The sequence below is a fragment of the Bufo gargarizans genome, unplaced genomic scaffold (assembly GCF_014858855.1).
Source record: "Bufo gargarizans isolate SCDJY-AF-19 unplaced genomic scaffold, ASM1485885v1 fragScaff_scaffold_250_pilon, whole genome shotgun sequence".
Lineage (NCBI taxonomy): Eukaryota > Metazoa > Chordata > Amphibia > Anura > Bufonidae > Bufo > Bufo gargarizans.
The window spans coordinates 171,861-195,652 of record NW_025334077.1 but is presented as its reverse complement, the minus strand read 5'-3'; the positions used below and the strand labels follow the sequence as shown (position 1 = coordinate 195,652).

The 23,792-nt window shown below is 50.5% G+C and overlaps 1 protein-coding gene across 1 annotated transcript; it reads left to right on the top strand.

Moving 5' to 3' along the window:
* Nucleotides 1–221: 221 nt before the first annotated feature.
* FAM83H (family with sequence similarity 83 member H) lies at nucleotides 222–22,550 on the top strand. Its single transcript, XM_044272934.1, has 5 exons — nucleotides 222–519; nucleotides 3,280–3,768; nucleotides 14,836–15,000; nucleotides 17,315–17,439; nucleotides 17,839–22,550. Exons 1-5 carry the CDS (start codon nucleotides 436–438, stop codon nucleotides 20,498–20,500), a joined length of 3,525 nt encoding a protein of 1,174 aa, XP_044128869.1. The 5' UTR covers nucleotides 222–435; the 3' UTR covers nucleotides 20,501–22,550.
* Nucleotides 22,551–23,792: the final 1,242 nt, after the last annotated feature.

The following is a 23,792-nucleotide window of genomic DNA, read 5'->3' as shown; positions in this document are numbered from 1 at the left end:
ATGTGATGCGTCAGTAACATTAGGAAATCTGCAACATTGTTTCAGCCTCCAGATTGTAACGTTTCCAGGATACAATTACTGTCATGGCGACTTTGGTCGCACTACACGAAGATGACTGTGAGCGTGGTCGCGCCGCGTGACATCGGCTACTGTGACGCATCCGGCAGGGCAGTTTCTTCTCAATGTACAGGGGCATCGCCGGTGCGGCATCGCACTGCGAATTTTCTGAATGTAATACGCACAGTGTGTCCTCCCGTCAGCCCGGAGCACCTGGATGTCGCGGCTGCCGGACATTCCTGTCATAGCGATGGCGCGGGGCGGCTCCCCGGCTGTAGGCGATGCACATGGTTCTTCTCAATCTTGGGCCCTCGTGTGCCCCAGGGCGTTCTGAACTGCCACCAGCACAGACGTCTGTAGTTACTGGTTATAGTGGATATGATGAGGGTAGTAGTGCTGGTTCCGAGCACCTGGGCCTTCTGTCCATGTCGCGGGTGGAGCCGCGTCCGTTATTTATACAAGGTCTGTGTCATGGAACCGCAAATCCTCAGATTCCATTCATAAATGTTCTCATTGTAAATCCTGGTCACACCCAGAGCGGCTCAACGAGGCCTCCACACCCAGCGTGCCTCACTCCAGCACCCAGCGTGCCTCACTCCAGCACCCAGCGTGCCTCACTCCAGCACCCAGCGTGCCTCACTCCAGCACCCAGCGTGCCTCACTCCAGCACCCAGCGTGCCTCACTCCAGCACCCAGCGTGCCTCACTCCAGCACCCAGCGTGCCTCACTCCAGCACCCTGCCTCTGCACCCAGCGTGCCTCACTCCAGCACCCAGCGTGCCTCACTCCAGCACCCAGCGTGCCTCACTCCAGCACCCAGCGTGCCTCACTCCAGCACCCTGCCTCTGCACCCAGCGTGCCTCACTCCAGCACCCAGCGTGCCTCACTCCAGCACCCAGCGTGCCTCACTCCAGCACCCTGCCTCACTCCAGCACGCCTCACTCCAGCACCCAGCGTGCCTCACTCCAGCACCCTGCCTCTGCACCCAGCGTGCCTCACTCCAGCACCCTGCCTCTGTACCCAGCGTGCCTCACTCCAGCACCCAGCGTGCCTCACTCCAGCACCCAGCGTGCCTCACTCCAGCACCCTGCCTCACTCCAGCACGCCTCACTCCAGCACCCAGCGTGCCTCACTCCAGCACCCTGCCTCTGCACCCAGCGTGCCTCACTCCAGCACCCTGCCTCTGTACCCAGCGTGCCTCACTCCAGCACCCAGCGTGCCTCACTCTAGCACCCTGCCTCTGCACCCAGTGTGCCTCACTCCTGCACCCAGCGTGCCTCACTCCAGCACCCTGCCTCTGCACCCAGCGTGCCTCACTCCAGCACCCTGCCTCTGCACCCAGCGTGCCTCACTCCAGCACCCAGCGTGCCTCACTCTAGCACCCTGCCTCCGCACCCAGTGTGCCTCACTCCAGCACCCTGTCTCTGCACCCAGCGTGCCTCACTCCAGCACCCAGCGTGCCTCACTCCAGCACCCAGCGTGCCTCACTCCAGCACCCAGCGTGCCTCACTCTAGCACCCTGCCTCTGCACCCAGTGTGCCTCACTCCAGCACCCTGCCTCTGCACCCAGTGTGCCTCACTCCAGCACCCTGCCTCTGCACCCAGCGTGCCTCACTCCAGCACCCTGCCTCTGCACCCAGTGTGCCTCACTCCAGCACCCTGCCTCAGCACCCAGCGTGCGTCAGTCCAGCACTCTGCCTCAGCACCCAGCGTGCCTCACTTCAGCGCCCAGTGTGCCTCACTCCAGCACCCTGCCTCAGCACCCAGCGTGCCTCACTTCAGCACTCTGCCTCAGCACCCAGCGTGCCTCACTTCAGCACCCTGCCTCAGCACCCAGTGTGCCTCACTCCAGAACCCTGCCTCAGCACCCAGTGTGCCTCACTCCAGCACCCTGCCTCAGCACCCAGCGTGCCTCACTCCAGAACCCTGTCTCAGCACCCAGCGTGCCTCACTCCAGAACCCTGTCTCAGCACCCAGCATGCCTCACTCCAGCACCCTGCCTCAGCACCCAGTATGCCTCACTCCAGCACCCTGCCTCAGCACCCAGTATGCCTCACTCCAGCACCCTGCCTCTGCACCCAGCGTGCCTCACTCCAGCACCCAGAGTGACTCACTCCAGCACCCTGCCTCAGCACCCAGCGTGACTCACTCCAGCACCCTGCCTCAGCACCCAGCGTGCCTCACTCCAGCACCCAGCGTGCCTCACTCCAGCACCCTGCCTCAGCACCCAGCGTGCCTCACTCCAGCACCCTGCCTCAGCACCCAGCGTGCCTCACTCCAGCACCCTGCCTCAGCACCCAGCGTGCCTCACTCCAGCACCCTGCCTCACTCCAGCACGCCTCACTCTAGCACCCTGCCTCAGCACCCAGCGTGCCTCACTCCAGCACCCTGCCTCACTCCAGCACGCCTCACTCCAGCACCCTGCCTCAGCACCCAGCACGCCTCACTCCAGCATGCCTCACTCCAGCACCCTGCCTCACTCCAGCACCCTGCCTCGGCACCCAGTATGCCTCACTCCAGCACCCTGCCTCAGCACCCAGTATGCCTCACTCCAGCACCCTGCCTCAGCACCCAGCGTAACTCACTCCAGCACCCTGCCTCACTCCAGCACACCTCACTCCAGCACCCTGCCTCAGCACGCCTCACTCCAGCATGCCTCACTCCAGCACCCTGCCTCACTCCAGCACGCCTCACTCCAGCACCCTGCCTCTGCACCCAGCACGCCTCACTCCAGCACCCTGCCTCTGCACCCAGCGTGCCTCACTCCAGCACCCTGCCTCACTCCAGCACGCCTCACTCCAGCACCCTGCCTCAGCACCCAGCACGCCTCACTCCAGCATGCCTCACTCCAGCACCCTGCCTCACTCCAGCACGCCTCACTCCAGCACCCTGCCTCTGCACCCAGCACGCCTCACTCCAGCACCCTGCCTCTGCACCCAGCGTGCCTCACTCCAGCACCCAGCCGGCCTATATTACCCAGCATGTACATAATAAATTACTAGACAGCCAACATCTTATCCAACATGGCAGCAAACCTGTTACCCAGAATGCCTTGCCTTTTCTAGGCTCTTAGCATCTGTGCGGCTCCGAGGGTGGGAAACCTTTCTAAGAATTAGCAGAGCCTTCTAACCAATTGGGAGTTCCCCGTGCACAGACCAGTCATGGAGGGCGGGGGCCCCAGTAATGGTTCCACATTGTAATGGTCTTCTTTGCTCCTTTCTAGGTCTGTTCTCTCCCCTCCCTCTGGTGTAGACCCATGGCACGTCGGTCCCAGAGCTCCTCACAGGGGGACAACCCTCTGGACCCCAATTACCTGCCCCCGCACTACAAGGAGTATTACCGCATTGCTATCGATGTCCTAGCGGAGGAGGGGCCGGAGGCATATGAGCGCTTCCTCGCTGAGGAGGGGGCGCCAGACTTCTTGTCACATTCTGAAATTGACCACATCTCAAAACACTTGCAAAGACCCCCAGAGCCCACCCAGGAAAGTCTATACCCGGACCTTGTTTATAGTGGACAAGAGGAGGATGATGGCTCGTCAGGGACCTACTGGCCCATGCACTCGGACACGGCCGCCCCAGAGCTGGACCTCGGGTGGCCCACTGTCTTTGGCTTTCAGGGGACAGAGGTGACGACGCTGATCCATCCACCCCCTCCGGAGAGTCCTAGTATTAAGGAAGAAGTGCGAAGGATGATCCGGTCAGCACAACAGGTGAGAGACCGTATAGTCCTATATACCATCTCCGTGATGTACTATACCATGTACCGCCATGCCCCTGCTCTTTAGTGTGTTCAGTAATGCTTTATATTACCTCTGGTGCCCTGTGGGTTAATGTTAACATTTCTGATGATTGAAGGGATAACATTTTTATCTTATGGTATAATACCTCTGTCTCCGGAGTCTACTGGTATAATACCTGTGCCCCTGGTGTCTACTGGTAGAATACCTCTGTCTCCGGAGTCTACTGGTATTACACCTCTGTCTCCGGAGTCTACTGGTATTACACCTCTGTCCCTGGTGTATACTGGTATAATACCTCTGTCCCTGGTGTCTAGTGGTATAATACCTCTGTCTCCGGAGTCTACTGGTATTACACCTCTGTCCCTGGTGTATACTGGTATAATACCTCTGTCCCTGGTATCTAGTGGTATAATACCTCTGTCTCCGGAGTCTACTGGTATTACACCTCTGTCCCTGGTGTATACTGGTATAATACCTCTGTCCCTGGTGTCTAGTGGTATAATACCTCTGTCTCCGGAGTCTACTGGTATTACACCTCTGTCCCTGGTGTATACTGGTATAATACCTCTGTCCCTGGTATCTAGTGGTATAATACCTCTGTCTCCGGAGTCTACTGGTATTACACCTCTGTCCCTGGTGTATACTGGTATAATACCTCTGTCCCTGGTGTCTAGTGGTATAATACCTCTGTCTCCGGAGTCTAGTGGTATAATACCTCTGTCCCTGGTGTCTAGTGGTATAATACCTCTGTCCCTGGTGTCTAGTGGTATAATACCTCTGTCTCCAGCGTCTACTGGTATAATACCTGTGTCCCTGGTGTCTAGTGGTATAATACCTCTGTCTCCGGAGTCTACTGGTATAATACCTGTGCCCCTGGTGTCTACTGGTATAATACCTGTGCCCCTGGTGTCTACTGGTATAATACCTGTGCCCCTGGTGTCTAGTGGTATAATACCTGTGTCCCTGGTGTCTACTGGTATAATACCTCTGTCTCCGGAGTCTACTGGTATAATACCTGTGCCCTGGTGTCTACTGGTATAATACCTGTGCCCCTGGTGTCTACTGGTATAATACCTGTGCCCCTGGTGTCTACTGGTATAATACCTGTGCCCCTGGTGTCTAGTGGTATAATACCTGTGTCCCTGGTGTCTACTGGTATAATACCTCTGTCTCCGGAGTCTACTGGTATAATACCTGTGCCCCTGGTGTCTACTGGTATAATACCTGTGCCCCTGGTGTCTACTGGTATAATACCTGTGCCCCTGGTGTCTACTGGTATAACACCTCTGTCCCTGGTGTCTAGTGGTATAATACCTGTGTCCCTGGTGTCTAGTGGTATAATACCTCTGTCCCTGGTGTCTAGTGGTATAATACCGCTGTCTCCGGAGTCTACTGGTATAATACCTCTGTCCCTGGTGTCTAGTGGTATAATACCTCTGTCTCCGGAGTCTACTGGTATAATACCTGTGCCCCTGGTGTCTACTGGTATAATACCCGTGCCCCTGGTGTCTACTGGTATAATACCCGTGCCCCTGGTGTCTACTGGTATAATACCCGTGCCCCTGGTGTCTACTGGTATAATACCCGTGCCCCTGGTGTCTACTGGTATAATACCTGTGCCCCTGGTGTCTACTGGTATAATACCTGTGCCCCTGGTGTCTACTGGTATAATACCTGTGCCCCTGGTGTCTACTGGTATAATACCTGTGCCCCTGGTGTCTACTGGTATAATACCTGTGCCCCTGGTGTCTACTGGTATAATACCTGTGCCCCTGGTGTCTACTGGTATAATACCTGTGCCCCTGGTGTCTACTGGTATAATACCTGTGCCCCTGGTGTCTACTGGTATAATACCTGTGCCCCTGGTGTCTACTGGTATAATACCTGTGCCCCTGGTGTCTACTGGTATAATACCGGTGTCCTTGGTGTCTACTGGTATAATACCTCTGTCTCTGGAATCTGCTGGTATAATACCTCTGTCTCTGGAATCTGCTGGTATAATACCTCTGTCTCTGGAATCTGCTGGTATAATACCTCTGTCTCCGGAGTCTGCTGGTAGAATACCTCTGTCTCCGGAGTCTACTGGTAGAATACCTCTGTCTCCGGAGTCTACTGGTAGAATACCTCTGTCTCCGGAGTCTACTGGTAGAATACCTCTGTCTCCGGAGTCTACTGGTAGAATACCTCTGTCTCCGGAGTCTACTGGTAGAATACCTCTGTCTCGGGAGTCTACTGGTAGAATACCTCTGTCTCCGGAGTCTACTGGTAGAATACCTCTGTCTCCGGAGTCTACTGGTAGAATACCTCTGTCTCGGAGTCTACTGGTAGAATACCTCTGTCTCCGGAGTCTACTGGTAGAATACCTCTGTCTCCGGAGTCTACTGGTAGAATACCTCTGTCTCCGGAGTCTACTGGTAGAATACCTCTGTCTCCGGAGTCTACTGGTAGAATACCTTCTGTCTCCGGAGTCTACTGGTAGAATACCTCTGTCTCCGGAGTCTACTGGTAGAATACCTCTGTCTCCGGAGTCTACTGGTAGAATACCTCTGTCTCCGGAGTCTACTGGTAGAATACCTCTGTCTCCGGAGTCTATGGTAGAATACCTCTGTCTCCGAGTCTACTGGTAGAATACCTCTGTCTCCGGAGTCTACTGCGTAGAATACCTCTGTCTCCGGAGTCTACTGGTAGAATACCTCTGTCTCCGGAGTCTACTGGTAGAATACCTCTGTCTCCGGAGTCTACTGGTAGAATACCTCTGTCTCCGGAGTCTACTGGTAGAATACCTCTGTCTCGGAGTCTACTGGTAGAATACCTCTGTCCTCCGGAGTCTACTGGTAGAATACCTCTGTCTCGGAGTCTATGGTAGAATACCTCGTCTCCGGAGTCTACTGGTAGAATACCTCTGTCTCCGGAGTCTACTGGTAGAATACCTCTGTCTCCGGAGTCTACTGGTAGAATACCTCTGTCTCCGAGTTACTGGTAGAATACCTCTGTCTCCGGAGTCTACTGGTAGAATACCTCTGTCTCCGGAGTCTACTGGTAGAATACCTCTGTCTCCGGAGTCTACTGGTAGATACCTCTGTCTCCGAGTTACGGTAGAATACCTCTGTCTCCGGAGTCTACTGGTAGAATACCTCTGTCTCCGGAGTCTACTGGTAGAATACCTCTGTCTCCGGAGTCTACTGGTAGAATACCTCTGTCTCCGGAGTCTACTGGTAGAATACTCTGTCTCCGGAGTCTACTGGTAGAATACCTCTGTCTCCGGAGTCTACTGGTAGAATACCTCTGTCTCCGGAGTCATCTGGTATATTACCTCTGCCTTCCGGAGTCCTACTGTAGAATACCTCTGTCTCCGGAGTCTACTGGTAGAATACCTCTGTCTCCGGAGTCCTACTGGTAGAATACCTCTGTCTCCGGAGTCTACTGGTAGAATACCTCTGTCCTCCGGAGTCTACTGGTAGAATACCTCTGTCTCGGAGTCTACTGGTAGAATACCTCTGTCTCCGGAGTCTACTGGTAGAATACCTCTGTCTCCGGAGTCTACTGGTAGAATACCTCTGTCTCCGGAGTCTACTGGTAGAATACCTCTGTCTCCGGAGTCTACTGGTAGAATACCTCTGTCTCCGGAGTCTACTGGTAGAATACCTCTGTCTCCGGAGTCTACTGGTAGAATACCTCTGTCTCCGGAGTCTACTGGTAGAATACCTCTGTCTCCGGAGTCTACTGGTAGAATACCTCTGTCTCCGGAGTCTACTGGTAGAATACCTCTGTCTCCGGAGTCTACTGGTAGAATACCTCTGTCTCCGGAGTCTACTGGTAGAATACCTCTGTCTCCGGAGTCTACTGGTAGAATACCTCTGTCTCCGGAGTCTACTGGTAGAATACCTCTGTCTCCGGAGTCTACTGGTAGAATACCTCTGTCTCCGGAGTCTACTGGTAGAATACCTCTGTCTCCGGAGTCTACTGGTAGAATACCTCTGTCTCCGGAGTCTACTGGTAGAATACCTCTGTCTCCGGAGTCTACTGGTAGAATACCTCTGTCTCCGGAGTCTACTGGTAGAATACCTCTGTCTCCGAGGTCTACTGGTAGAATACCTCTGTCTCCGGAGTCTACTGGTAGAATACCTCTGTCTCCGGAGTCTACTGGTAGAATACCTCTGTCTCCGGAGTCTACTGGTAGAATACCTCTGTCTCCGGAGTCTACTGGTAGAATACCTCTGTCTCCGGAGTCTACTGGTAGAATACCTCTGTCTCCGGAGTAGTACTGGTAGAATACCTCTGTCTCCGGAGTCTACTGGTAGAATACCTCTGTCTCCGGAGTCTACTGGTAGAATACCTCTGTCTCCGGAGTCTACTGGTAGAATACCTCTGTCTCCGGAGTCTACTGGTAGAATACCTCTGTCTCCGGAGTCTACTGGTAGAATACCTCTGTCTCCGGAGTCTACTGGTAGAATACCTCTGTCTCCGGAGTCTACTGGTAGAAATACCTCTGTCTCCGGAGTCTACTGGTAGAATACCTCTGTCTCCGGAGTCTACTGGTAGAATACCTCTGTCTCCGGAGTCTACTGGTAGAATACCTCTGTCTCCGGAGTCTACTGGTAGAATACCTCTGTCTCCGGAGTCTACTGGTAGAATACCTCTGTCTCCGGAGTCTACTGGTAGAATACCTCTGTCTCCGGAGTCTACTGGTAGAATACCTCTGTCTCCGGAGTCTACTGGTAGAATACCTCTGTCTCCGAGTCTACTGGTAGAATACCTCTGTCTCCGGAGTCTACTGGTAGAATACCTCTGTCTCCGGAGTCTACTGGTAGAATACCTCTGTCTCCGGAGTCTACTGGTAGAATACCTCTGTCTCCGGAGTCTACTGGTAGAATACCTCTGTCTCCGGAGTCTACTGGTAGAATACCTCTGTCTCCGGAGTCTACTGGTAGAATACCTCTGTCTCCGGAGTCTACTGGTAGAATACCTCTGTCTCCGGAGTCTACTGGTAGAATACCTCTGTCTCCGAGTCTACTGGTAGAATACCCTGTCTCCGGAGTCTACTGGTAGAATACCTCTGTCTCCGGAGTCTATGGTAATACCTCTGTCTCGATCTACTGGTAGATACCTCTGTCTCCGGAGTCTACTGGTAGAATACCTCTGTCTCCGGAGTCTACTGGTAGAATACCTGGTCCCGGATCTTGTACTCCGGAGTCTACTGGTAGAATACCTCTGTCTCGGAGTCTACTGTAGAATACCTCTGTCTCCGGAGTCTACTGGTAGAATACCTCTGTCTCCGGAGTCTACTGGTAGAATACCTCTGTCTCCGGAGTCTACTGGTAGAATACCTCTGTCTCCGGAGTCTACTGGTAGAATACCTCTGTCTCCGGAGTCTACTGGTAGAATACCTCTGTCTCCGGAGTCTACTGGTAGAATACCTCTGTCTCCGGAGTCTACTGGTAGAATACCTCTGTCTCCGGAGTCTACTGGTAGAATACCTCTGTCTCCGGAGTCTACTGGTAGAATACCTCTGTCTCCGGAGTCTATGGTAGAATACCTCTGTCTCCGGAGTCTACTGGTAGAATACCTCTGTCTCCGGAGTCTACTGGTAGAATACCTCTGTCTCCGGAGTCTACTGGTAGAATACCTCTGTCTCCGGAGTCTACTGGTAGAATACCTCTGTCTCCGGAGTCTACTGGTAGAATACCTCTGTCTCCGGAGTCTACTGGTAGAATACCTCTGTCTCCGGAGTCTACTGGTAGAATACCTCTGTCTCCGGAGTCTACTGGTAGAATACCTCTGTCTCCGGAGTCTACTGGTAGAATACCTCTGTCTCCGGCGTCTACTGGTAGAATACCTCTGTCTCCGGAGTCTACTGGTAGAATACCTCTGTCTCCGGAGTCTACTGGTAGAATACCTCTGTCTCCGGAGTCTACTGGTAGAATACCTCTGTCTCGGAGTCTACTGGTAGAATACCTCTGTCTCCGGAGTCTACTGGTAGAATACCTCTGTCTCCGGAGTCTACTGGTAGAATACCTCTGTCCTCCGGAGTCTACTGGTAGAATACCTCTGTCTCCGGAGTCTACTGGTAGAATACCTCTGTCTCCGGAGTCTACTGGTAGAATACCTCTGTCTCCGGAGTCTACTGGTAGAATACCTCTGTCTCCGGAGTCTACTGGTAGAATACCTCTGTCTCCGGAGTCTACTGGTAGAATACCTCTGTCTCCGGAGTCTACTGGTAGAATACCTCTGTCTCCGGAGTCTACTGGTAGAATACCTCTGTCTCCGGAGTCTACTGGTAGAATACCTCTGTCTCCGGAGTCTACTGGTAGAATACCTCTGTCTCCGGAGTCTACTGGTAGAATCCTCTGTCTCCGGAGTTCTACTGGTAGAATACCTCTGTCTCCGGAGTCTACTGGTAGAATACCTCTGTCTCCGGAGTCTACTGGTAGAATACCTCTGTCTCCGGAGGTCTACTGGTAGAATACCTCTGTCTCCGGAGTCTACTGGTAGAATACCTCTGTCTCCGGAGTCTACTGGTAGAATACCTCTGTCTCGGAGTCTACTGGTAGAATACCTCTGTCTCCGGAGTCTACTGGTAGAATACCTCTGTCTCCGGAGTCGAAACTGGTAGAATACCTCTGTCTCCGGAGTCTACTGGTAGAATACCTCTGTCTCCGGAGTCTACTGGTAGAATTACCTCTGTCTCCGGAGTCTACTGGTAGAATACCCTCTGTCTCCGGAGTTCTACTGGTAGAATACCTCTGTCTCCGGAGTCTACTGGTAGAATACCTCTGTCTCCGGAGTCTACTGGTAGAATACACTTGTCGTCCGGAGTCTACTGGTAGAATACCTCTGTCTCCGGAGTCTACTGGTAGAATACCTCTGTCTCCGGAGTCTACTGGTAGAATACCTCTGTCTCCGGAGTCTACTGGTAGAATACCTCTGTCTCCGGAGTCTACTGGTAGAATACCTCTGTCTCCGGAGTCTACTGGTAGAATACCTCTGTCTCGGGTCTACTGGTAGAATACCTCCTGTCTCCGGAGTCTACTGGTAGAATACCTCTGTCTCGGAGTCTACTGGTAGAATACCTCTGTCTCCGGAGTCTACTGGTAGAATACCTCTGTCTCCGGAGTCTACTGGTAGAATCCCTCTGTCTCCGGAGTCTATGGTAGAATACCTCTGTCTCCGGAGTCTACTGGTAGAATACCTCTGTCTCCGGAGTCTACTGGTAGAATACCTCTGTCTCCGGAGTCTACTGGTAGAATACCTCTGTCTCCGGAGTCTACTGGTAGAATACCTCTGTCTCCGGAGTCTACTGGTAGAATACCTCTGTCTCCGGAGTCTACTGGTAGAATACCTCTGTCTCCGGAGTCCTACTGGTAGAATACCTCTGTCTCCGGAGTCTACTGGTAGAATACCTCTGTCTCCGGAGTCTAATGGTAGAATACACTCTGTCTCCGGAGTCTACTGGTAGGAATACCTCTGTCTCCGGAGTCTACTTGGTTAGAATACCTCTGTTCTCCGGAGGTCGTTTAGCTGGTAGAATACCTCTGTCTCCGGAGTCTACTGGTAGAATACCTCTGTCTCCGGAGTCTAATGGTAGAATACACTCTGTCTCCGGAGTCTACTGTTTAGAATACCTCTGTTTCTCCCGGAGTCTACTGTGTAGAATACCTCTGTCTCCGGAGTCTACTGGTCGAAACCTCTGTCTCCGGAGTCTACTGGTATAATACCTCTGTCTCCGGAGTCTACTGGTTAGAATACCTCTGTCTCGGAGTCTACTTGTAGAATACCTCTGTCTCCGGAGTCTACTGAGTAGCACTACCTCTGTCTCCGGAGCTCTACTGGTAGAATACCCTCTGTCTCCGGAGTCTACTGTAGACTACCTCTGTCTCCGGAGGTCTACTGGTAGAATACCTCTGTCTCCGGAGTCTACTGGTAGAATACCTCTGTCTCCGGAGTCTACTGGAGAATACCTCTGTCCTCCGGAGTCTACTGGTAGAATACATCTGTCTCCGGAGTCTACTGGTAGAATACCTCTGTCTCCGGAGTCTACTGGTAGATACCTACCTCTGTCTCCGGAGTCTACTGGTAGAATACCTCTGTCTCCGGAGTCTACTGGTAGAATACCTCTGTCTCCGGAGTCTACTGGTAGAATACCTCTGTCTCCGGAGTCTACTGGTAGAATACCTCTGTCTCCGGAGTATACTGGTAGAATACCTCTGTCTCCGGAGTCTACTGGTAGAATACCTCTGTCTCCGGAGTCTACTGGTAGAATACCTCTGTCTCCGGAGTCTACTGGTAGAATACCTCTGTCTCCGGAGTCTACTGGTAGAATACCTCTGTCTCCGGAGTCTACTGTAGAATACCTCTGTCTCCGGAGTCTACTGGTAGAATACCTCTGTCTCCGGAGTCTACTGGTAGAATACCTCTGTCTCCGGAGTCTACTGGTAGAATACCTCTGTCTCCGGAGTCTACTGGTAGAATACCTCTGTCTCCGGAGTCTACTGGTAGAATACCTCTGTCTCCGGAGTCTACTGGTAGAATACCTCTGTCTCCGGAGTCTACTGGTAGAATACCTCTGTCTCCGGAGTCTACTGGTAGAATACCTCTGTCTCCGGAGTCTATGGTAGAATACCTCTGTCCTCCGGAGTCTACTGGTAGAATACCTCTGTCTCCGGAGTCTACTGGTATGAATACCTCTGTCTCCGGAGTCTACTGGTAGAATACCTCTGTCTCGGAGTCTACTGGTAGAATACCTCTGTCTCCGGAGGTCTACTGGTAGAATACCTCTGTCTCCGGAGTCTACTGGTAGAATACCTCTGTCTCCGGAGTCTACTGGTAGAATACCTCTGTCTCCGGAGTCTACTGGTAGAATACCTCTGTCTCCGGAGTCTACTGGTAGAATACCTCTGTCTCCGGAGTCTACTGGTAGAATACCTCTGTCTCCGGAGTCTACTGGTAGAATACCTCTGTCTCCGGAGTCTACTGGTAGAATACCTCTGTCTCCGGAGTCTACTGGTAGAATACCTCTGTCTCCGGAGTCTACTGGTAGAATACCTCTGTCTCCGGAGTCTACTGGTAGAATACCTCTGTCTCCGGAGTCTACTGGTAGAATACCTCTGTCTCGGAGTCTACTGGTAGAATACCTCTGTCTCCGGAGTCTACTGGTAGAATACCTCTGTCTCCGGAGTCTACTGGTAGAATACCTCTGTCTCCGGAGTCTATGGTAGAATACCTCTGTCTCCGGAGTCTACTGGTAGAATACCTCTGTCTCCGGAGTCTACTGGTAGAATACCTCTGTCTCCGGAGTCTACTGGTAGAATACCTCTGTCTCGGAGTCTACTGGTAGAATACCTCTGTCTCCGGAGTCTAGTGGTAGAATACCTCTGTCTCCGGAGTCTAGTGGTAGAATACCTCTGTCTCCGGAGTCTAGTGGTAGAATACCTCTGTCTCCGGAGTCTAGTGGTAGAATACCTCTGTCTCCGGAGTCTAGTGGTAGAATACCTCTGTCTCCGGAGTCTAGTGGTAGAATACCTCTGTCTCCGGAGTCTAGTGGTAGAATACCTCTGTCTCCGGAGTCTAGTGGTAGAATACCTGTGTCCCTGGTGTCTAGTGGTAGAATACCTGTGTCCCTGGTGTCTAGTGGTAGAATACATGTGTATAGTACCATTCTGGTGGTGTTTACAAAATTTTCTTGGTATTTGGTGGGGTCTGTGTTATCGTCGGTGTCTAGCAGCACTTTGTATCCTTGTGTTGGATGTTATTTCTGATGTCTTTTTTATTGTAGCTTCCTGCGTCCATAATTCCATATACTTTCAGGAACCCAGTGTTCCCAGATTGCATATTCTGTCAAAATAATGTCATGTTGCTGTGTGTAGCTACGTGATGATGTCACAGGACAAACATGGACACTCAGCTCAGTCTGTTTATTTAAATGGGAAGAGTAAGACAAGCCACTATCAGACAGACTTCTCTGTCACATCTCCAGATACCTCTGTCCCCCCAGACCCCTGTATCCCCTTCAGACCCCTATGTTCCTTTGCAGACATCCTCTGCCCCACCATCCAGACATCCTCTCCTGGCTCCTCTGTCCACTCTTCTCCAAGCCCTTCTGCCCACTCTTCTCCGGGCTCCTCTGTCCGTGCTTCTCCGGGCTCCTCTGTCCGTGCTTCTCCGGGCTCCTCTGTCCGTGCTTCTCCGGGCTCCTCTGTCCGTGCTTCTCCGGGCTCCTCTGTCCGTGCTTCTCCGGGCTCCTCTGTCCGTGCTTCTCCGGGCTCCTCTGTCCGTGCTTCTCCGGGCTCCTCTGTCCGTGCTTCTCCGGGCTCCTCTGTCCGTGCTTCTCCGGGCTCCTCTGTCCGGGCTTCTCCGGGCTCCTTCTGTCCACTCCCCTTTGGCGCTGTTCTGTCCACTCTCCTTTGGCGCTCCTCTGTCCACTCTCCTTTGGCGCTCCTCTGTCCACTCTCCTTTGGCGCTCCTCTGTCCACTCTCCTTTGGCGCTCCTCTGTCCACTCTCCTTTGGCGCTCCTCTGTCCACTCTCCTTTGGCGCTCCTCTGTCCACTCTCCTTTGGCGCTCCTCTGTCCACTCTCCTTTGGCGCTCCTCTGTCCACTCCTTTTTGGCGCTCCTCTGTCCACTCCCCTTTGGCGCTCCTCTGTCCACTCCCCTTTGGCGCTCCTCTGTCCACTCCCCTTTGGCGCGCCTCTGTCCACTCCCCTTTGGCGCGCCTCTGTCCACTCCCCTTTGGCGCTCCTCTGTCCACTCCCCTTTGGCGCTCCTCTGTCCACTCCCCTTTGGCGCTCCTCTGTCCACTCCCCTTTGGCGCTCCTCTGTCCACTCCCCTTTGGCGCTCCTCTGTCCACTCCCCTTTGGCGCTCCTCTGTCCACTCCTTTTTGGCGCTCCTCTGTCCACTCCCCTTTGGCGCTCCTCTGTCCACTCCCCTTTGGCGCTCCTCTGTCCACTCCTGATGTGCGATTATCCCAGAATCGCTGCAGTCATATATTTATTTGTACATTTTGTTTCTGTTGTTACATTGTATCCTTTCTGTATTTCAGGTCATTGGGATTGTCATGGACTTCTTCACCGATGTAGACATCCTCTCAGATCTCCTAGATGCTGCTGCCCGACGTGTTCCAGTCTACATCATCCTGGATGAGATGAACTGTCAGCACTTTCTTGACATGGCGTCTAAGTGTAGGGTCAACCTGAACTTTGTAGAGGTGAGAACACTAAAGAAAACCCCTCGGCTAGCTTCTCAGTTGAAGGAAGAGACATAGCAATAGGAGATGCCGAGGCAGCGGTTGCACTCGAGCCTTGGTGACTGAGAGGTTCCAAAGATACCTCTGCCATATAAGAATTCACCATGATTACAAATGGCACATGACAGGTAGGGGCACTGGTACAGATTTTGCCCTGGGGTCCAGGAGCTTCATGTTATGTGATGTTGGTCTTGCTGTAGAGCAGGCATGCTCAACCTGCGGCCCTCCAGCTGTTGTAAAACTACCACTCCCACAATGCCCTACTGTAGGCTGATAGCTGTAGGCTGTTCAGGCAAGCTGGGAGTTGTAGTTTTGCAACAGCTGGAGGGCCGCAGGTTGAGCATGCCTGCTGTAGAGGATCTTGGTATCGTGTTTATCAATGTGCAGCCGCTGGTAATTACTGTCCGAGTGGGATGACAGTTTCCTCTCCACCATTGGTAAACACTGGCAGGGGCCACAGGGAGGGGCAGGCGGTACGGCAGCTGGTACGGCAGCTGCTGACTAAGAGATCTCGCTCAGCTGGGGTACAAAGGTCATCCATATCTGACGTGTATGGCGTGGATATGTGAACTGTAAATCCTGTACATAAAATACTCTCTGGGAACTCTAGATTCTGCAACGAGTTCAGACCCTTGAACGCAGAGCATTAATGCTCCAGTCTCGTCTACAAATAAATGGACACTCCGGCCAAAACTGTTCTGCTACTCCGAATGCAGGGCCTGACACACGGATTCTCTTCTTTGCTCTTTGAATATCTGTGTCATGCTAAATTCCCCTCCTTCCCCTTCTTCCTCCCTCTTTTCTTCCCTCCCATTCATGTTTTCTTTCTTCCCTCTTTACCTTAATTCCGTCTTCCTTTCTTCATTCCCTTTTCCTTCCTTTATTTTCTCCCCCTTTCCTCCTTCCCTTCCCTCTTTCTTTTCTTCCTTCCTCCATTTAGTTTTTTCCTCCTGTAATGTGTTTCCATTGCTATGTGGGTTTGGCTCCTTGGAGTGTTATCCCCTCGGGTCGGAGGAGCGGTTCTTCTACTGCGTTCACTGCAGGGGACGTTACTGGAGATTATACTTGGCGGACTCATGTTTTTCCAAAAGTTTATATAAATAAGACAAATAAAACCGCCGTGTGAATGATTGTGAGCGAGCATGCAAGGGTACGACTTTGTAGTGTAGGTGTCATTGGTCATGTGACAGCCCATAGGGAGGAGTGTGACCTGCAACAACTGTGACACCAGGGGTTAATGTTGTGGTGACACAACCTCAGCGCTTCCCTATGGGGTAAGGCTACACAAAGTCATCACATGCATCGCCTCATTACCTGTGCCACCCGGCTGCATGAGCCATATCAAAATCAAGAGAAAAAGATCATTCCGCTCCCTGTAATCCTATTCCTAAATCCGGTGCAGCGAGGAGCACCAGAGGGTCGGGGAGCGCTCGAATAGCCTTATAAACAACGTCCGCCGATCCTGTTCAAGAATAAGAAATGAAAACCAACACCGTTTATTCCATCATGCTGAGCTCTCAGTCAGAGTATATCTGGGGGCCCTTTTACATGGGTGGATGATCGGCCGAATGAGCCGATCGTTGTCCAGTTTAAACAGGGCAGCTATTGGTATCAACCCTAAAACTAAGGTCATGCTCAGGGTTCAAAACGCGGCAGGGGCCTCAATGGATGTGTTTGTACTTGGAGTTTAACTTGATGGAAACAAGTTTATTGTTTTAACTTCTTTATGGCAACGAGTGGTGGCACTCATTGTTTATATGGCTATTCGAATCCTCATGTCCCCCTCGTCTTGCTGCAGGATGGTGGACAGGACTTCTGGTTTGAGTCAGAACATTTTGTAGACTTGTCCTCTCACTGTAAACCTCGTGCCTCAGACTAATGACATTTCTTCTGTCCCTCCATTTACCTGTAAATATCTCTCCCCCACCCTGGGGTGACTCCCTGTATTTATGACAGTACAGAGCGGCCACGCCTGGGGAGCTTGTGTCTCACATGCCACCTGTCCCATTGCCTCTGCAGTCCACTACACCATAAACAATCATCAATCATTTCTTCTTCTGAATTGTAGCTACCAAAAGTAGAGACTTGGAAATCATTTATTTTTTATCCATTTCAGTGTGGGATAGTTTGAGTAATATTGGCATTTCTAGTCATGAAAAGTTCTTGCTACTTGCCCCTTATCTATACCGGACCATTGGATTCAGTCGTCTGAACATGAAACATAGATCCTTGTGATATTGCACATTATATTCATGTGACTCTTCTTCCTTCACAGTTCCTGAGGGTGCGGACCGTCTCTGGCCCCACGTATTTCTGCAGGACAGGCACCACGTTCAAGGGTAACCTTCTGGAGAAGTTCATGCTAGTGGACTGTACAGTGGTGCTCAGTGGTACATACAGGTGAGATACACGTTATTTGCCTGGTTGATATAACGACAGCTGTATTACAGCAAGTTTGAAGAGAAGACTGTAGTTTGCATATTTCTGACAAAAACGGTGGGCCCTAGAGTTTTAGAATCCCATAGCTCCATTCATCCTGAGCTTCTTATAAAAAGGCATGCTACAACTGAGGTGGAGACTGACACACAGAGCACTTGGGTATCATTGTAAAATCATATACTGAGAATATAACAATGATGGAGTGATAATCCTTAAGGCCACAGTAACAGCAGCCATTGGGGGTAGTCATACAGTAGTAACAATGGAACATGTTTTGATGTGATGGAGTTTGCTGTAATTTTTGAATGTTTTTTTGTGTGTTTTTGATGAGGCTAAAGCCATGTTCTTTTCTCTTTACAGCTTTATGTGGTCATTTGAGAAGATCCACCGCAGCATAGCGCACATCTTCCAGGGAGAACTGGTTTCGAGCTTTGATGAAGAATTCCGGATTCTGTTTGCCCAGTCTGAACCACTTATCCCCCCTGAGAATGCTTTGAAGATGGAAAAACCCTACATGGGGATGGTCCCGTTTGCCGGCCAACGCCCTTTCTTTGAACGAAAGCTTCACTTCATGTACCCTAGAGATGACAGCTCCCAGAACTCTTTCAACTCCTTTGGTGTAGATCTGGACCGCCATTACATGCAGGCATTCCGCAGAGATGACATGATGAGACAGACAGTAGACCCTACTGCCATGAGATTCCATGGGCCAAAGGTTCCAGAACACATGCAGATGCAAACGCAAATGGATAAAATGCAGATGTCCTTCATGCAAAACAAACACTTGGATGTTGATGCCTTTAAGAGGCACAGCTTTGCAGAAGGCACCTTCGAGAACTACACAGCTTCTAAACAATACGCCAGGCAAATGTATATGAACACTGACAATAATGAGTACCGCTTCCAGTCAAGTCAGTTCCAGAAAAGTCAGTTTCTACAAATGGATCGTACAGGGCGGACACAAGGACTCTTCGAGAAGATTCGAGGCAACCGTCAGGGTTTGCAAGACACCGATGACATGGATTCCAGGTTTCCTCATTATAAAACATTGCAGGGAGAAGGTAATTATGCTATTGAGGGGCCACACACAAGGCTGGGCTACAACCCCTCCAACTCATCTCGAGAGGTTAAACATGGCTCAGACCAGGTAGTTCTGGGGAGCGAAGAAAGATTTGGCCAAAGATCACAAAGTCGTCAGAAGTTCATGTGTCAAATGTCGCCCACACAAAAACAGAGCACCGAGCAAAAGCAGTTTTTTCAAGATCAAGATGCAGACAAAAAAATTCAAGAAAACAAGCAAGGTCTACGGAGCTGGCGCATCTCCTCGTACTTGAGTGGAATTCAGCCAGACCAGGAAGAGGAAGGAATGATGATGGCTTTAGATTCAGAACCTTTTGAGGAAGCTTCTGTTCCTATAGAAAAACCAGTAACTACAAGTGAGACATTGTCAAGGTATTCTATTGATCCCATCCCACCGTATAAACCCATATTAGCTGTTAGTGAGACCCCTCCGCAAGTAGACACAAGCAAAGAGATATCCTTGTTAGACAAGGAGAAAGAAGATTCCTTCCTATCACGACATGATTCCTTCCGGTCACGGACTAACCCCTTGCTTCAAAGAAGTTCCCGCTTAAGGTCCTCCCTTATATTTAGCAACTCTAAACTGGAGCAGCATGGTTCTACAACCGAAGCTGTGCAAGTTATTCAAAAGGAGCAGAGTACAAGTGAGGTGGTCAAAGACAATGAGGTCATAAAGACATCCTCCAAAGTAGCTGAGATTCTGGAGAAGTACAGAAGTGGCAGCAAAGACAACGAAGTGACCTCCATAGTGCAAGCCAAAGCGGCCTCTAAAGTCATCCAGGAGGAGAAAGAGGATGGACAGAAAAAAAACACTACTGAAACTGTGGCTTACAAATCCCTGGAATCCAAACTTCTGGACAAAGATTCATTTAGTCGAACACTCTTTGAGTCACAGTATCGGTCTTCAGTCACCTCTCAGTTCCAGGACCTTTTCAGCAAAGATAGACCGACAAGCTCCATTACCAAGGTTGAACAAAGGGTCTCAAGTATCAAAACAATAAACAGCAGCACGGCTTCCCTTCTTGAGCCGAAAGAGAGTGGGCCCATTATCACTGAAATTACAGATGAACCAAAACTTCCAGAGGTTGAAGTGCCAAAGCCACCAAGCAAACCAAACTCTGGTCTTCTGTTTGGCAATGCTCTAGAAAGTATGTCCCAAAACCCCATTCCTGCCATCACTTCTCCATCCACCACCACCACCTTAACCAAATCAGAAGAAGAACTGTCAAAAACAGAGCCGACACCAATGGAGTTCATCCGAAGAGGGTCCATGAGGCTCAAGCAATTTCTTCAATCACAAAAAGAGAAGAAGGCAGAAGAGGAGGCAGTTTCAGATGCTGCTAAAGTAGAGAAACAGAATAATGCCTTAAGACGTCTGTCTAAAACTGAGATCTCTGAGCCAACACCGGTGTTTGAGACTGAGGACAAGACCACTAAACTAGCATCTACTTCTCCACCCAAACACACATCTACATCTCAGTCCAGGTTGTCTGCTTCAACCTCAAATGTAATCTTCAGTAGTAACCTGCGTGATGACACCAAGGTGATCTTAGAGCAAATATCCGCCAATAGTCAAAAAAATAGGGCGGAGATGGCCAAGCAGTCCCAGGCTTTAACCACCAGTGATTCAGAGGTGAGCACTGCCATTTCCAACTCAACAGAGACCAAAGTAGAAGTCACCAGCAGTCCGGACTCAACTTCTATCACCAGGACTGGAAGCTTCTTAAGTCGATTCTCGCGACCTTCTCAGACTTCTCCAGAGGACAGAGATAACCTGCTAAAGCGGATGGAGAGTATCCGGAAGGAAAAACGAGTCTATAGTAGGTTTGAAGTGTTCTGCAAAAAGGAAGAACCTAACCAAGCGGAGGAAATCGAGGATGACTCGAAGGATAAAAAAGTGGGCAAACTGCTGGGGAAGTTAGGAACTCTGATCAAGAAATAACCATAGACATGATCCAAGTGTTTCCATCTGGTGCCAATAACCCCTTGAATATTCGGAGGGCTCTTTGTGTTAAAAATTCCCGCAGAGGTCATACATTGAAACCTGCATTGTCGTCGTCTCTGCGCACTTGTGTCATGGAAACTTTTATATCAATAATAGAAATTACATGGAACAGAAGAAATCTCTCAGGTGGACTTTAAGAAACGGTACTGACCCATCATCGAAGATTCCACTTGTGCCTTAAATGTGGGGAGCGGCGTCATGACTACTGCCTTCCCTCTGCAGTTCTCGAACTACAAGTCCCACATTTGTGCCATGCTGGGACTTGTAGTTCCAGACCTTCCTGACACAGCTGGCCTGCTACAGAGATTGCATTACATTAATTTATTCAGTAGAGTGGAAAAACTTGACAGGTACCAGATGGATAATGGCGAGAACATCGAGGTGGAGGTTGTGTGGAGTCTTTTTGCAATATCCCCGCTGGACGAAGCACTGAAAACAGTTTTTCTACCATTTGTAAATAGCTGTGTATATTAGCGGTATGAATGATGGTGGTCTCCTGGCACAAAATCCAAGTGGCAGTCCTGTTGGATACAATGCTGCGTAAGCTGTCAGAGCTGAGGAGGTCTGTATTCGTTATGGTGCAGGAGGCAGCGAGTGGCTGTAACCAGTGCCACCAGTCAGCTGTTGCTGGTTTGTCTGGACGGTGGCTCTTGGTTACGGCAGATTTTCCTGCACAGTCGTATTTTAGGATTCTAGGAGTACATATCAAAACCAGCAAATGAAAGGGCCAGACCAGTCATTATGGGATGAAAACTCCTGGAGATTTTAGTAGACTTGTTTTTTAGATGCCTTGCCATTTTCAAGATCTATGCTTGCTGTCAGAGAGTACAGTCTTGTTTACATTCAGAGGCTGTGAACCCCCTTCTGCTGCCACTGCTGGTGGAGCTGTTAGAATGTATCAGTGTTTGGCGACAGGTGGAGTCAGACAGGATGGGTTTTTTATCCTCTACTTGCTGGCAGTGAATGGCGACATTCATTGTTTACATTCAAATATTTAGCAAACTGAATTGAAACACAAAGTATTTTTACATAGGGGTACTTTCATAGTAGCGTTGTTAGAATCCGGCATAAGCCGTATACAAACGGATAGCTTTTTTTTCCCCCAGATCAGTTTTTTTTCCCACATCCGGAATAACGGATCCGGTATTTAAATTTGTTCAAAGATCAAAAGCGAAAGTAGCTCCTCCTATATCTCGGCGCATGCGCAGACCGGAAAACCAGATCCGTCGATACGGCAATTTCCGGAACACTTGGTACCGGATCCGGCATTAATACAGCTCTATGGAAATGCGGTATTGTTCTGGGATTTTGGCCGGAAAAAATCCCGCAGCAAGCTGCAGTATTTTGTCAGGTCAAATACCGTACAAGGGACGGAACGGAAGGCATCCTGATGCATACTGAACGGATTGCTTTCCATTCAGAATGCATTAGGACAAAACTGATGCGTTTTTTCCCGGAATTGAGACCCTTTACCGAATTTCAATACCAGAAAAGAATAACGCTAGTGTGAAAGTACCCTAAGACTGGACGGCCTGAGGGTAGACAAGCCTGGGCGTTGTGGTCCCACAGTTTTGAGGAGCTGCAGACTTGCTGCCACAACCCCAGTATTGGAGTCATTGTGTTGGATCACCTGCTGTATTATCCTGTGTGTTGTGGCCTTGGGCCCGCTCCATTTTGCACAGCCTACTGAGGACGTAGGAGCACTGATTGTATTACTACTGACATGGAACCATGGGTGGGCTGCAGAGCTGACACTCAGTGACTACTATGTATAATGTGTGAGGATGTCTTCTGCTTTCTATGGTGACTAAGGTAATGTCTGGTGTGAATAAAATTTAGTGTAAAGGTGGAATTGTATTACAAGCATTGCAGGATGTAAAGCATGCAATCATTGTACTTCCCTCCTAACGCCTGTAGGGGGCAGTGCAGGGACCAGCATAAAGACAGGCTCAGGTGTCATGTGCCGAAATAAAACCATTCTTATCAAGTTGTGTCCCTGCTCCTTCTTGTGCTTTTCACATTGCCCTGGCTTTCTATACAATACGATTACTGCATGTATACTGGGATTAATGACACCCCAGGACCCCCAAGCATCCCAGCCACAGATACAGGACTTAATCAAGGACCTCTCCTGCTAGTCACAGTTTTTATTTATTTTTTCCCCACAATTCCCTGCATCGGAGATCTGACTATAACGTTATATTAAGCTTCCTGGTTTTTATACTGAATACGAGAACCACAGTAAAGACTGACACAGATGCTGTTGAGCTGGAGCCATGTAAGGAGTGGTTCCTTAGAGTCTGAGGAAAGCAGGGAGATAGTCATTTGGGTCGTTCACTTCTCTTATGTGCAAGGGATCTTTATTCAAGAGGACGACTCGGAGGTTAAAACTTCCAGATATAACATAGCGTCCGAGGAGGAAAGGCCAAGACTAAGAAAACGGAGCATATTCCATGATCCTCCTCTATAAACTGAGAAGAACGTGGAGCTCAGGTAAAGAAGCCCTAATATCTCCATCGCTGCTTGTCTTGTGGGAAACCGTATAATATGATCCAAAATGTAAGACACGTCTTTCCTGACATAAGATCAGAGGTGACATGGCAAACAATGAGACTTCCAACTATGCACCCGAGGGAAGAAGAGCAATGTCATCAGCACCGAGGAGGAAAGTCTCCATACTGAGGAAGAGAACAACAGTGCCCAACACAACAGAGGAGGGAATAGCAATGTTGCCCCGCACAACAGGGGAGGAAAGAGCAATGGTTGCCGACACAACAGAGGAGGGGAGAACAATGGTGCCTGACACAACAGAGGAGGCATAAGCAATGTTGCCCAGCACAACAGAGGAGGAAAGAGCAATGGAGCCCGACACAACAGAGGAGGGAATAGCAATGGTGCCCCGCACAACAGGGGAGGAAAGAGTAATGGTGCCCGACACAACATAGGAGGGAAGAGTAATGGTGCCCGACACAACATAGGAGGGAAGAGTAATGGTGCCCGACACAACATAGGAGGGAAGAGTAATGGTGCCCGACACAACAGGGGAGAGAAAGGGTGGCCAACACAACTGAGGAGAGCAAGGGTACCCAACACAACAGAGGAGAGAATAGCAATGATGACTGACACAACAGAGGAGGAAAGAGCAATGGTTGCCGACACAACAGAGGAGGGGAGAACAATGGTGCCTGACACAACAGAGGAGGCATAAGCAATGTTGCCCAGCACAACA

Excerpts from the sequence above, each read along its gene's own strand:
- FAM83H (XM_044272934.1), top strand. The coding sequence starts at position 436 with ATGATGAGGGTAGTAGTGCTGGTTCCGAGCACCTGGGCCTTCTGTCCA. Across the intron at positions 3,769-14,835 it reads TGATCCGGTCAGCACAACAG|GTCATTGGGATTGTCATGGA; the intron begins GTGAGAGACCGT and ends TCTGTATTTCAG. Across the intron at positions 15,001-17,314 it reads TCAACCTGAACTTTGTAGAG|TTCCTGAGGGTGCGGACCGT; the intron begins GTGAGAACACTA and ends CTTCCTTCACAG.